This window comes from Peromyscus eremicus, chromosome 12 (assembly GCF_949786415.1).
Source record: "Peromyscus eremicus chromosome 12, PerEre_H2_v1, whole genome shotgun sequence".
Lineage (NCBI taxonomy): Eukaryota > Metazoa > Chordata > Mammalia > Rodentia > Cricetidae > Peromyscus > Peromyscus eremicus.
The window spans coordinates 8,389,101-8,404,330 of NC_081428.1; the positions used below are offsets into that span (position 1 = coordinate 8,389,101).

The following is a 15,230-nucleotide window of genomic DNA, read 5'->3' on the forward strand; positions in this document are numbered from 1 at the left end:
TGGGCTCTGCCCAGTGTACTTTCCGCCTATGCTATTGCAGTCACTCTGAGATTCTTTTCTTTTTAGTAAAGTAACTTTGATGATGATGATGCTTTGTTGTGTGGTTTATCAGTTTTCCCATTCTTTAAGCTTCAGCAGATCCTTCAGACTTTTCAACAGCCTCCAAAACCACAGTCTCCCGCCCTTGACAGTGCTGTGATGGCCCAGGTTCAGGCTATCACAGCTCAGTTAAAGACAGCTCCTGCACAGCCACCTGAGCAGAACGCTGCTTTCCCCCCACCTGAGCAAAAAACTGCATTCGACAAGGTACGCGCCTCTCACATCGCCATATGCATTGTGGGCTCTCTGCATCTGCAGCTTCTCTGATTGTTCGTTTGTGGTTTGATGAGTTTGTCTCCTCAATATCAAAATGTGTTTTTCCTGGTTATACGTGTCATGCAGACTTGCTATAAACAAGTTTACAGAATAAAGAAAAGTGAAGAGAAGGAAATTCTTCACTAGCCGACTCGTACCTAGCAAGGATGCTGTCGTGTTTTGGTGTATGTTTTCCAGAAGTAATATACTACGGGTCTGAGCTTTTGTTCTGGTCTTTATTGTTAGGTCTGTGTCCATTCAGTGTGAATGGTTATTAAGATTCCAGTAGATGGCGACCTCAGGTTATCTATTTTGCTACTGATAGACATTGGCTGATGCTGTGATAACTGTAGTTATCATGTCTGGGACGGGAGTCCTGGGGTGACCCCAGCATCTCTGCTTACTCAGTGGGCCTTGCCATCCTTAGGAGCTCTGTTTCTGTGTGACTGTGACCAAATACCCAAGAGAACAATTGAAACAGGAAAGGTGAATTTGGGTTCCTGGTGTCCAAGAGTTGAATCCGTGGCTGCAGCACGACCACGTGGCAGATGAACCTCTTCAGTTTAAAGTGGACAGGAAGCAAGGGGAGGGGAGAGACCCCTGGGAGCATCTGAGAGTGGAACTTACCAGGCATGGTTTAGATACTGTTACCAGGGTGTGAGTGTGCTGTGGGCTTCAACCCAGACAGCTCGACTTTGGTCTCTTGTGTTTTTGTTAGGGTTAGGACTATTTAAAATTTCCTTTTCCAGTTTTATAATTTAAAAAAAAAAAGATAGTTTGAAAATTGTAGCATTAAATGACATGTTTGATATCATGATCTCTAAAATTTGATTCTTTCTAACATAAGATATAAAAATTTTATCACCAATAATCAATGTGGTAGGTAAATGCCAATTTTCATTATTTTAGCTTAAGATTAATAAGTTGCTACTGATTTTAAGAAAGACTGGATTAGATTTTGAGTAAAAAAGGAATGAACAGGGCTAGAGAGATGGTGTAGTCAGTAAAGTGCTCGCTGTGCAGGAGTGATGACCTGAGGTCACATCCCCGGCCGTGTCCATGTAAAGCTGCGTGGTGCATGCTGGTCACCCAGCGTATACCTGGTGTGTATACACACACACACACACACACACACACACACACACGAATAAGGAATATATATTTGTAGGGGAAAGAGAATACAGAGTTATAAAGCAAAAGGAAGCTATTCCACAGTGCTTTGAAAAGATGTGTTTGTATGTGTGCTTACAGGTCTATTTCCATGTACAAGTGAACATAAGTTCCTGTGTGCTTTTCATTTAGAAATCTCCCTGTTTTTTATTACCCACCTGCCCCCACCCTCCAAAAAAAAAAAAAAAGGCTCTGTATTCTTCAAATAGTTGTCTACTTCTGTATCCAGTGTTCGTCTCTCTGGTTCTTCTATTTTGGTTTTTAAGTGGGTTTTTGTTTGTTTGTTTGTTTTTGTTTTTGTTTGACACTGTCTTGTCACACAATTTCTGCATCTTAACAGTGAAAGAGCTGTATATCTGGTGCTAGGAATTGAACTCAGGGTCTTAGCCCATGCTAGTACCTGACCACCCAGCACATGTATACATACATACTTTACTTCCACATGTCCCTCTGCTTAGTTCTTTCTCAGGCTTACTTGGGCTCTTCATGGTCTTATGTATAGGTTCTTCAGATAAGCCATAAGTGGCATCTGTGATCAGTGGATGATTGGATGGGAAGATTTTTCTTAGATGTATTTTATGTGTATAAATGTTTTGCCTGAATGTATAATGTGAACCATGTACATGCCTGATGCCTGTGGAGGTCAGAGAAGGCATCCAATTCCCTGGAACTGGAGTTACAGAGGGCTGTGAGCCAACATGTGGGTGCTGGGAACTGAACTGGGTCCTCTGGAAGAGCAGCCAGTGCTCTCAACTGCTGAGCTGTCCCTGCAGCCATGTGGAGTTTGGCTTGAGTTAGTTTGTGTACTGTAGAAAGTCAGCACATTTTGAAGTGTTTTCAGGCAGATGAGTAGGCTGTAAATCCTTGTAAAAATTAACAATGTAGATCTGCCTGAGAATATTCCGAGGAGTAGCATAGTCGAAATTCAGCTAGAGTTTCTATGCTGTGGCATCCCAGAAGCTTCTTCAGGACATCCCAGTTCTTGTTGGTAAGGTCGAGTCCAGAGCCCACTTACTTTCAAGGATGATAACCTGCTATACTCCAGGTCTGCTGATTAAGTGACAATGTGATATATAATATTTCACCTTCACAGTAACATCCGTACTACATTGGACCTTGCAACTGGTCCCTATATTAGATATCCAAGTTAACATACATTACCTATCAAAACATGCTTGTTGGGTGGACAGTAACCATAAATGCATCTTGGGTTTACTGCTACAGAATCTCCATAGTAAGCTAAAATGTTTTGGTGGTTTTCTTTTCTATAGGCCTTACATACTTCCTTGTTTCATTGATCCTTGGATTTTCCTAGTCTTTTTTAATGTTTCTTAGCACTTTTAATTTGGTTAATAATGCCATAGAGAAAAGGCTGATGTTTACTTCACATTGTAACTGGTTACAGTATTGGGTACTTAGTTTTCTAGGTGGTTCTCTTGGGATTTCTAGGTAGTACTGAATTTGACACTCTTCAGCATCTGCTCCTGTTACTTTTCTTCTTACACCAGCGGTAGGAAACACTTAATAAAGACCGTAGCGGTGGGCATCCATATCTTGCTGTTTACCTGATGTAGTTGTTAGTTCCATCAAGTTTGCAAAAGGAATTCTCTGCTGGGGCTGGAGGTATGGGGGTGTGTGTGTGTGTGTGTTCTGTACTCTTTCGTTTGACTAAAATCTGTTTTCAGCTAGGCACTGGGAGCACTTTTATTCAGATCTTTCTACATCTTCCATTTCCTCTAAATCATCGAAAATTAATTTTTTTGATAAACTATAGAAATTCTATAATTTATTCGTCTTTTTCCAGATCAATATGTATGAATATTAAAACTTAAATGTATCTTGTACTGTAAGTTAGTATATGCCAAACTGTAAAGTACCTGAAGTACAGATTATATTCAGAAAACACTAGTTCTTTTATAAAGAAATTTGCTATGTCCAATACTCTTTCCACTTGGTTTAGTTCTGTGTACCATGTTGTCTCAAGAAAGCCCTTACATTCATTCCTTGGAAGTCTGTTCATAAAATACACCAGTGTTTGGAGGCAGAACAGAACAGAAAACATGAGTTAGGAACCTGTGGAGACCGTGAGCACAGGAGGCAGAGCTGGAAAGAAAAGTGTGCACATTGGAGCCTGAGCACAGGCATTTAAAGTATAAAAGACCAGTGTCCACCCGTGATTCAGCGTTCACCAGCTGTAGTTTGCTTTATGTTTCTTAACCTCCTGAGCCTTGATTTCCTTGTTTATATCAAAAAATAGATCTATATTGCAGGTTTTTTATGATTACAAAATATAACTAACTGTTCAGTGTATTGCATTTTCTCTTTTTAATAAGGTTAATTTTTTTGTAAGTTACAATGTGTGGGAGTGATGTATGTATGCCATGATACACATGTGGATGGAGGTCGGAGGACAGTTTCATGGAGTCCCCCCCTCCCGCACTTTGGGTGGTTTCCAAGGATGGTCTCAAAGGTGTCGAGCTTGCATGACAGGCAGTTTACCTGCCTGACCATCACCCTGGCCTAATAAGGTTTATTTTAAATGTAAGCTTAGTTTAATTTTACTGTTATTTTTAGCTTTTTATCTTAAAATACTATTTTTTTATTTTTAATTTTTATTCTAGAACTTGTGGATTATTTGGATATTTTATTTTTAAATTATTTTTATTTTATGTGCATTGATGTTTTGCTTGCATGTATGTATGTCTGTGTGAGGGTGTCAGATCTTGGAGTTACAGACATTTTGTTGACAGACAGTTGTCATCTGCCATGTGGGTGCTGAGAATTGAACCTGGGTCCTCTGGAAGAGCAGTCAGTAGTGCTCTTAACCACTGAGCCATTTCTCCAGCCTTTGTTTCTTGTTTTTAATGAAAGTTTCTGGTAATTGGTGTAAGCTGTAAAGTTTTGAGAAGGAAGCTACTCAAGTAAACAGCTGCACCATAATTTTTTCTTTCATTATATTAGCATATTCTTGGCCAGGCAGCCTATGGAGATACATGGCTAGCTGCCTGGAAGCACACACCTCTTTGCATGTACACAGAGCTCTAGAAGCTTCAGTCTAAGCAAATGGATATTTTAGATACATAAGTGTACTGCTAAATTTATGATGAAATAAGTAGATAATATTCAGAACGAAAATACAGCTTTTGTAATTGGCGAAGGAAAGTAGAATTTAAAGTTGTATCTTTTCTAACGTGGTGTTTATGTCAAAATTGTCTATCTCTGGACCAAGCTCCCCAGGACATGCAGGAGAAAAAGAAAGGTGTGCACAGCATGGTAGGGTTGTAGCTGATGTAGTGTTTCTGGTTTGGTGACTGTCTGTATTTTAAGTGGAGCATTGCTGTACACGTTACAGAAGCTGCTCGATAGATTTGATTATGATGATGAGCCTGAAGCTTTGGAAGACGCAAAGAAAGAGGATGCGACTGTCACCGCTGCAGCCCCTGCTGCTGCCACTCCTGCACCTACTGTGGCCACACCTGCTGCTGCTGTTGCTCCTGCTGTGGCCGCACCCTCTGCCACCTCTCCCCCTCCTCCACAGGTGCCATTGTGAGTTCCTTCTTCACTCCTTGATGGTTGTAACAGTTAGAGAGCACACCCTAAGCAACAATCAGGAGGAAAACACATTTCTGTGGGCTCTGTCTTTTGTGAAATTATAGTAAGAGAATTTGTATCCTTTTCAGAATTTAGAATTTTAAATGTGGCTTTTATGTTGGATTAATATTTGTTGATTACCTGGGACTCCTGAGTGGCAATCTGCAATGTAAATGTGACTAAGAGTCTTAAGTGCTTTTGAATGAGTAATAAAAGTACTCACCTTGTTTTAGTGGCTATCCTGGGGACAGCTTGCAGCAGCCAGCCTACACACAGCATCCAAATATGGATCAGTTTCCACCTCGGATGATGGGAATGCAACAGGATACAGTGCACCATCAGGTACGGATATTTTTCTTGTCTTGAGTTTTGTGAACTCAAGATCTGTTCTCAGAGACCTGTTTGTACCTCTGAGCACTGTTGTTACTGTGTAATTTGCTAAGAGAACTGCAGCTCCAATGAGAGCTGTGGAATGGCAGCTCTTTTGAGTTGCTTTTTATCTTAATTACAAGTTTATAAATATAACATGTTCATCTAATAACAATAGATATTTTAGTTAGAATAGTTTAGTGATATTACAGTTCTATTTATTTAAAGACACTCCTTAGTCATACAGCTATTTCCTTTGCTGGAAGGTCTCTTTCCTGTTTGTGCTGTGATGATTGGCTACTGTAAAGGGCTTTCAAGCTTGGTGTGGGTAATATAGATAATTTGAATTATGCAACAAAAATATATATAGCATACTGGAGAGTTAAAGAGAATAGGGTTGGGCCATCAGATTTATTTTGCTACATACTGTAAGCTCACTTTGCTATGAATCTAAATTAGGGGTGGGGTGGGGGCTTTAAAGACACAGAGCCTGTGGCCTCCCCTCCCCCACTGTAATCATTCCAGATAATCTATGAAGTTTTGTTTTAATTCCCCCCCACCCCCCAGACAGGGTTTCTCTGTGTAGCTTTCGCCTTTCCTGGAACTCATTTTGTAGACCAGGCTGGCCTTGAACTCACAGAAATCCGCCTGCCTCTGCCTCCCGAGTGCAGAGATTAAAGACATGCGCCACCACGGCCCAGCTTGTTTGATTTTTTAATACTACAATGATTTTCATATATAACCAGCCTTGGGAAACATTGCTTTACAGCCTATGAAAAGGGTGTCCAGATACATCCTTAGACTGCGAGTTTTTTTGTCTGTATTATTTCCAGGTCATTCTTTCATTTGATGACATATAGTTGGTACTGTGATTTTAATGGCTTATTGAGGAGGCCTGTTTAAATAATGAAAACACATGAACATACCGCCAGATATTAGACATGTATTACCACCAATTTCTTTTTGTTGGTTGGTTAATTTTTCGAGACAGGATTTCTTTGTGTAACATTCCTGGCTGTCCTGGAATTCACTATGTAGTCGAAGCTGGCCTCAGACTCACAGAGGTTTACCTGCCTCTGCCTCCCAAGTACTGGGATTAAGGGCATGCGCCACCATGGCCCAGCTCTACCGACAATTTCTAAATACTTATAGAAAGCTATTTTGGGACATGATTAGTTGTATTGATGTTGGCATTGTACATGCAGAAATGGCAGATTGTGCTTTGCTATTACATTGTGACTTTTATTTAGATTTTTTTTTTAATTTCACACATAGTTAGGTATGGTGTTAACACACAGTCCCAGGATTTGAGGAACTGAGACAGGAGGATTGTTTCAGGCTAGCCTGGGTTATACTGTAAGACCATTTTAATTTTTGCTTGTTGTTTTGTTTTGAGCTTGTTTCTGAGATAAGGTCTTGCTGTGTATAGTTCTGTCTGTCCTAGAATTCCGTTTGTAGACCAGCCTAGTCTTTAACTTACGACACTCAGGTGAGCACCATCATGCCTAGCAAACAAAATACTTTGTTTTCCAGGAATCTAGAAATGGCAGCCATTTTCCCTTTTAGTATAAAAGCTTAATTACTGTTAAAAAGTTGAAGGAAGATGATTTGTGATCAAGTACCTCTGGCTAAGGCTACACTGTCATATCGCTACCTTGGGTAAATAAAGCTGTGTCTTGAATCATTGTTGAAAACTGAATGAGTTGTAAACCTGCATCTGAGTCACACTTGAATATGTAATGATGATTTGGAGAAAAGTTACACATACAGAAATCAGTAGCTTTTCTTTCTTGTATAAAATAACTTTTCAAAATTATTTTTGATTACTGTTACTTAACATAGATTTAATTCTTCTTTAAAATGAAAGGTTCCACTTCCTCCTAATGGACAGATGCCAGGCTTTGGGCTTCTCTCTGCACCTCCATTTCCTCCCATGCCTCAACCTGGGATGGCCCAACCTGGGATGCCTCAGCCTGGGATGGCCCAACCTGGGATGCCTCAGCCTGGAATGGCCCAACCTGGGATGCCTCAGCCTGGAATGGCCCAACCTGGGATGCCTCAGCCTGGGATGGCCCAACCTGGGATGCCTCAGCCTGGGATGCCTCAATCTGGGATTCCTCCAACTCCACCAGTACAACCAACTTTCCAATCTACTTTTCAGCCACAAAATGAGCCTCTTTCACAAAAGCCACATCAGCAGGTAATAGTTTCTTGGGTTGATTTATATGCACATTCCTTCTTCTCTGCCTGCTATTTCAATTTTTCAATATGTTGAAGATCTTTGGGCACTCATTAATTCTTTGTTCTAAGAATTGTGTGGAAGGTCCACACAATACTATCAACTGTGAGGATTAAAGCTAGTGTGTATAGATTCAACCAGAGCCTAGTTGACTGTGTTTTATGGTGCTTTGTTAAAAGTGTAATTTATACCGAGAGACTTCCAGAAGTAGAACGCTCCCCCTGGGTTTGCATACCATACGAAAGATTTTCTTTTTCTTCCAGTGGTGGCTAGTCATTGTTTGGTCCAACCAGAAAGTTAGTATTTCTAAGATTTTGGCCTCTTGTCCTTATGATTTACAGAGTCCTCGTTTTCTGATATTTTTATTTATTTTTCTTTTTTAAGGAAATGGAAGTAGAACAGCCTTGTATCCCAGAGGTTAAGCGGCACGCGCCTGAGAGCAGAAAGTCGAGATCTAGGTCAGCATCCAGGTAACTTACAGGAAGGCTGCAGCTCTGTGTCTGAGGAAGACAGAAGAGTCGATTGCACTGGGTTGTTTTTTTTTTTTTTTTTTTTTTTTGGTTTTGTTTTGAGTCTCACTGTGTAGCCCTGACTGGCATGGAACTCAGTATGTAGACCAGGCTGGCCTTGAACTCAGAATAGTCCACCTGCCCCTGCCTTCTGGGTCCTGGGATTAAAGGTATGTCCACCACACCTAGCTTTAGGTTTTTCTGATACTCACAGTGTTAACAATAACACCTGGTACGTGAGGAGAAGGCATCAAAAGTAATGTTTTTTAGTCCCGTCTGGTGCTGTAGTTAGTTGGTAGAGTGCTTGCCTAGTGTGCCTAAAGCCCTGGGCTCAATCATTAAGTACTGCATGGTCTGGCGAATGCCTTAACCCCAGTGTTCGGGCATCAGAAGTTTGAGGCCAGCTTAGGATACATGAGACCCTGTCTTAAAAAAGACTCAAAAAAGTAAAAATATTTTCAATTGCAAAGCACCTTACCTGCATTTCATTTGAGCTGGTTTAGTACCTGTGAGTATGTGGTTTTTGTGGGAGTTGTGTGTTCAGCGTTACCGACAGATGTGGAAGTATCATAGCTGTGTCACAGCTCAAGTGTGTTTCTAATTGCTGAAGAGGACATTCTTAGAAGAAGGTGTAGTAGCAGCCGTGTTTCCAGCCCTGAGGACCAGCTTCTTAACCACGCAGATGGAATTGGGGGTAGTGTTAGAGATGTTAAACAGAGAGTACAGTTGTAAGTGGTCCAGCCATATTATTTTGTTTAAATTATATCCATGCATTCCCTGTTACTGAGTTCTTACAGATCCAAACATTCACTCACCTGGTTATATTTCTTTTTTCAACTTACTGTATGCATCTTTCCCTTTTTTCTTTGTACTACCCATCTCCTTAATGAAAATGTATTAGGTCACCAAAAAGGAGAAGATCTAGATCTGGCTCTAGGTCTCGGAGATCCCGCCACAGACGTTCTCGGTCCCGATCCAGGGACAGGCGCCGGCACTCACCTCGGTCTCGATCTCAAGAAAGACGAGATCGAGAAAAAGAGAGGGAACGGCGACAAAAAGGCCTCCCTCAGATTAAGGCAGAAACTGCAAGTGGTAAGTAGTGAGCCTTTCTTCACACCTGTTTACTGCTTTTTCATGTTGTGGGTTTAAGATGTTTTATGACTGTTAGCAAAGCCATAAGTGAAACACTGTTGTCATGGTTACGTTTTATTCTGAATAGTGCTGCACAGACTTGGTGCTTTTCTATACAAGAAGGTGCCTTTCCATCGGCATAACTATGTCCCTCTGACAGAGATTTAGCAGTTTATAGACTAGGTTAGCTTGTGTTACCTCTGGATTTTCATCATTTTTAGAACATGTATAGTAGAAATATTCTTGTTGTAAATCAGCAACTTTTACAATTTAATTCATAATAGTGACCAGGATGTATTTAAAATGAGGCTCATACATAGGAGACACCATAAAGAAAGTAGAGTTAGAAGTGGATGGCTGCTCAGATTAAAGGCTGGGTTGGTTGGTAACAGAGACTTTGGTTCAAGTCCTTGTTCTGTGCTTTGCCAGCAGATAGTGATAGGCAAGACACTGCTGTGGGGGCCTGGGTGTTCATGGGCATTTTTAGGTCTAGTCACAAAGACCATTGTTTTTTCAATTTCTGTGTCCTGGTTTAATTTCTAAATACCTAATTTTCTAAACTCTTTAAATTCATGTAATTTATAAATAGGATTTCCTATTTAAACTTTGGGCATTGTAATGTCATGCAGTAATGACTTGTAATGATGTGTTGTGCTACTTGGGTTAAAATGAGTGTTTTCATCACTGATTTGTTTTCAGTTTGTAGTACCACACTGTGGGTGGGACAGCTAGACAAAAGGACTACCCAGCAGGATGTTGCCAGTCTCTTAGAGGAGTTTGGTCCAATTGAATCAATTAATGTGAGTACTTACTCCCCTAAGGGTGCTAAGCAAGATGCGCACAGTCATTTTTGAGACTGAGGCCTTGAGCTCTGAGGCAGAATGTACATGGGTTTGTGGAAGGCAGTTACAGGCTGTGCTGCTCCTGGTCACCTTAACATTCTCTGTAGTTGACGTTTCTTGAACAGCCATGTTTAAGTTAAAATATCTTTCTAGAAAAGTCTGTAACAAAATTTGCACAACTTAATCAAAACCAAACTTGAATTGCCAACTTCAGTGAGTTTAACCCTACAGGTCTGTCTTTTCGGTGGTAGTGTTGGGGCCTAAAGCTTTGTGCATGCTTGGCAAGTGCTCGGCCGCTTACTGGGCTATAAAGCACTGATGGGAAGGGGCTCCAGCTGCTGGCTGAAATCTGTGTTGTCTTCTTTGTTATTGCCATTGCCTTTTGTAACATGGAAATGTTTTGGACAGATGATTCCTCCCAGAGGTTGTGCCTATATTGTTATGGTTCATAGGCAAGATGCATACCGTGCCCTGCAGAAACTGAGCCGGGGAAACTACAAAGTGAATCAGAAATCCATAAAGGTACATTTTTACCATTTATAAAAGGGTTTAATGTAGAATTACATTGGGGTTTTTTTGTTTGTTTGTTTTGTTTTAACTATAATATTGCTGTTTGGGAATAGCTTGAGACATAAAAGCCTCCTGAAAAACAATCACATGTTATGTGACAATTCCCTTAGTTTCTTTTTAATTAAGAAAGTTTTTTTTTCATGCAGTGTATTCTGATCAAGCTTTCCTCCTCCGAGACCCTACCCCCACCACCAATTCCATACCTGTGCTCTGTCTCTCTTTCAAAAATAAGCAACAACCCAAAGGGGAAGCACAGAAAACATCGCATACTCCACAGATGCAAAAACCAAAACACACCAGCAAAAGATCAATGAGACAGAAGTGCACAACAAAGACCAAGTCTACCCCACTACCCCCAAAAAAAGAAAGAAAGAAAAATAAACCTGAGTTTAGTGTGTACGACGTCCACTGGCATGGGGCCTCCCTGGAAATTACTATCCCCAGGGAGGCTCTACTGGAAAAGGATTTTCCTTTGTAAGACGATGTCAGTTACAGATGAGTTCTTGGTTAGAGGTGGGAGCTAATGTCCACTTCCCACCCTCAGTGCTGGCACCCTATCTGGCTTGAACCGGTGCAAACCCTGTACACGCCCCCATGTCTCTGATTTTATATGTGCACCAGTCCTGTTTCCTTGGAGTTATCCATCCCCTCTGGCTCTTACAGTCTTCCACATAGTTCCCTGAACCCCGAGGGGGCGTTTGATGACAGTTCCCATTTAGGACTCTGGTCTGGGTCTCTGTGTTATCTCCCATCAGTTGCAAGAAACAGCTTCTCTGGCTAAGCAAGGCACTGATTTGTGGATATAGCAGAATCAAGCTAACGTAAAATTCTTAATGATAAGATTTTTTTTTTTTCAAATAAAGTGCTGAATTTAACCAGGCTAGGTAAGCACTCTGTCACTTAGCCATGCCTCTAGCCAGCTTATTTATTTAAACATTTGTTTAGAAACAGGTCTCAATAAACCAGGCTGGCTTGAACTCCTGATCCTCTTCATCCACCTTCTAAGTACTGGATTATAGCATCTATCTAGCTTTAACTGGAGCTTTAAAGATAATGTTTTCTAGTAAAATACTTTCTTATATTAGAAATGTGGATATTCCACAACTTAAGGGTTGCTATCTCTTCTTAGATTTAACTGTTAAAACTATCAACAGATATAAAGAAAAACAGGAGCACACAGACAACCATCCTCTGAAGAGTCCAACTCAGTGTACCCTGAGCTAGCACCTTGTTCTACCCTGGTGTGTGCTGTAAAACGATGTTGCCACATCTGTAAACTCTGAAAAGTGGACCCAGTGTGCCAGGCTTCTCCTTGATGAACTTGTTCTTTCTCTGTTGTGTGCTGGCTGTGCTGGCTGTAGAGAGATTTGCCTCAGATTTCTGTCTTGAGGCAAAGTGGGAAGACAAGATAACCACTAATCAATCCCATGTCGAGGAGAGTCTTAAGTAATATCCAGGGACAGCAATCCAGGTTGCTCCCTGGCAGCCTTGCCCTGATGAGTAGAGTGATGGGAAATGCTGAGCTCTGAAGATTTATGACCCATTTTTCCTTTCTTTGTGTATTTTTCACTGGTTATAGATTGCCTGGGCCTTAAACAAAGGAATAAAGGCAGATTATAAACAGTATTGGGATGTTGAACTGGGTGTTACTTATGTTCCGTGGGACAAAGTCAAACCCGAGGAGCTGGAAAGTTTCTGTGAAGGAGGAATGTTGGACAGTGACACACTTAACCCAGGTAAAACAGTGTTTAACTTCTTTCACAGTTGATAGTCATGTGACAAATCAATGTAAGTTTCTTCTTTGCACTAGGAAGAATTTTGGGGTGATCTTAAAGTTGTAAATTGAAGTTATAGTGTGACCTTTATCTGTACAGCATGGTTAGCGGGAGAAATACAGACACTTGTAAAATGCTGATTGAGACTCATCATTAGTTAGAACTTGGCACTGGAAATAGACTACTTAGTCTCCAGTTGCCCGTCATTGGTACAGACCAAGCATCAGGAAATGCCCCAAATCCAGAACACTTTCAGCACCAGAAGCATCTCAGGATTTGGGCTCTTTGATTATAGATGCTGTACCAGTAAGATATGAGTGTTTAAAGCCCCACTTTGTGGTGATATTTATGGTGATATTCAACTCTGTATTATGTTTTAATTCATGCTTCATAATAATTTTTTTTGAGAAATTTAAACATCCAGAGAAGACACACACACATGTATTAGGAAGTTGAGCTGTTTGTGGATACGAATGTTATGAGTGCCGAGTTAGTGGTAAGATTGTGGTAGGAATAAAGGATGTTTAAGGAGTGTTGACTTGGGCTAGAGATAAGGCTCAGTGGTTAAGAGCACTGGCTGCTCTTCCAGAGGACCTAGGTTCAATTCCCAGCAACCACATGGCAGCTTACAACTGTCTGTAACTTCAGTTCCAGGAGATCTGACACCTTCATACCAATGCACATAAAATAAAATGAAATAAATTATTAAAAAGAAAAATGTTGACTTGACAAGCAAAAGAGGGAAAGTGATGTGCTGCTGAGATGCCCCAGCCCTTGTGTAGTGCATGTTTCCACTCAGAGAGCTAGATTTCACTTCAGATGAGCCTCCCCAGCCCGGTGGGCACCAGGGGAAGAAGAAGAAGGTGGAATTCTGGAAGGAGGGGTCCTAGGAGGTCATGGATGAGACAGAAAGTTACTAATCAGTTAAGCCCAAGAGTCCAAAATGGTTTGACTTGCCTTGAAGATACTAAAGAGGTGGAAGGGTATCTACATTACTTTCAAGTAAGTGTTAGGGAGGGACTGAGCATATAGGTGTCAGAGCTGGACATGTCTGGTTGGAACCATCCATTCTGCTCACGGATTTCTGTTGCTATTTGTTAATTTAAACAGTTGCTAAAAATTAGCATAGAAGTTTCTTTAATGAAGCTAATATTTCCTAATCTTCACTTTTCATTGCTGTATTTAAAGTTGTAGATGAAAATAGTAGTAAACATTTCTTATTGTATTTCTGTAATTCATAGATTGGAAAGGAATCACCAAGAAGCCTGAAAATGAAGTTGCCCAAAATGGAGGTGCAGAAGCCTCCCACACAGAACCAGTGTCACCCGTACCTAAACCTTTGCCTGTACCCGTCCCTCCTATTCCTGTTCCTGCGCCCATAACAGTGCCACCTCCACAGGTAGGAATATCGAGGGCATGATTGAAACCTTTAAGGGTCTGAAAGATTGCTTTTTAAATCTTCCTGTTCTGTCTAAAAAATGAATCAGTGGCCGTGCTAGTTTTTCATATTTTGGTATATTGCATCTATTTTTGAACTCCCACCTTTTTTCATAAATGTTAATAAAACCAGAATAAATTTAGATTGTTTCACAAGTATGTGAATTACTCAGTGCCCTGACTTATAATGTCTTAGATATGAAATCCCAAAACCACAAGTAATTTATGTTATTTTTGCTTCTTATTAGGCTTTCTTCAGGGAGTTATTATGTTCTGAACTCAGATACACATACCCGAGTCCCAGCTGCTTTGTGAAAAAGGAATCATTTTCTTTTTTCTTTTCTTTTTTTCTGTTTGTTTGTTGTTGTTGTTGGTGTTGGTGGTGGTGGTGGTGGTGGTTAGTTGATTGCTTGGTTTTTCAAGACATGATCTTGCCTTGTAGCCCAGGCTGCTCTCAAACTTGCATTGCTTTGCCTCAGTTTCCCAAGTGCTAGGGCTACATGAGCCACTGTACCTGGCTTACTGATAATTTTTAAACTACAGTTCACAATTGTTAGGTGTTCGGTAAGTGTCATTGAATGTGTATGAACTCATTCAACCTCATACTTAGTTTAACTTGTTGTGTTCCCAGCTTCGAAAGCCTAAATAGCCAGTACAGACAATTTGACTGGAGGATTGTTGATCTTAGCCTACTACATAAATTGCCAGCTATCCTTTCTTAGACCTATATCTCCCAATTTTTCAAAAATTCAGTCTTGGAATATTTTTAAATATTTCATGCTGTCAGAACATCAGTGGGTGCCAGTGAAATATAGTGTGAGTGACCATCTTACAGGAGAAAGCAGAGCTTAGATTTATAGCATTTCGGTAGTCACTGTTTACCTATCATCTTTTTAATCTAATAAACGTAGTGGTATAATAAAATTTTCAAAGCACCTGCTTTTATTTTCTTGATGCACTACACTGTATTTGAGGGCCGCTAGATGTGTCTTGTGTTTGTCTTTCCAGGTCCCACCTCATCAGCCAGGTCCTCCTGTAGTTGGTGCTCTCCAGCCACCTGCTTTCACACCTCCCCTAGGGATCCCCCCTCCAGGCTTTGGCCCTGGTGTTCCTCCTCCTCCTCCTCCACCACCGTTTCTGCGCCCAGGATTCAACCCAATGCATTTACCACCAGGTACACGGACTCAGTGAGAATACTGTTTTAGGCTCTGAGATGAAATGATACAGCAGGAGTTGACCTGGT

General features: G+C 40.8%; 1 protein-coding gene across 7 annotated transcripts in view; it reads left to right on the forward strand.

The window, feature by feature from the left end:
- Scaf4 (SR-related CTD associated factor 4) overlaps window positions 1-15,230 on the forward strand; it is a 63,244-nt gene that overhangs the window by 30,482 nt on the left and 17,532 nt on the right. For 3 of the 7 annotated variants that reach the window (XM_059277243.1, XM_059277237.1, XM_059277239.1), the window contains exons 7-17: window positions 130-306; window positions 4,877-5,070; window positions 5,349-5,457; window positions 7,352-7,684; window positions 8,108-8,193; window positions 9,134-9,324; window positions 10,063-10,163; window positions 10,614-10,727; window positions 12,355-12,511; window positions 13,792-13,949; window positions 14,996-15,161. In XM_059277243.1, coding sequence (XP_059133226.1) covers window positions 130-306; window positions 4,877-5,070; window positions 5,349-5,457; window positions 7,352-7,684; window positions 8,108-8,193; window positions 9,134-9,324; window positions 10,063-10,163; window positions 10,614-10,727; window positions 12,355-12,511; window positions 13,792-13,949; window positions 14,996-15,161 — 1,786 coding nt within the window. The remainder of the gene's footprint in view (window positions 1-129; window positions 307-4,876; window positions 5,071-5,348; window positions 5,458-7,351; window positions 7,685-8,107; window positions 8,194-9,133; window positions 9,325-10,062; window positions 10,164-10,613; window positions 10,728-12,354; window positions 12,512-13,791; window positions 13,950-14,995; window positions 15,162-15,230) is intronic. The other 4 variants (XM_059277240.1, XM_059277238.1, XM_059277241.1 and 1 more) reach the window with 3 other exon arrangements.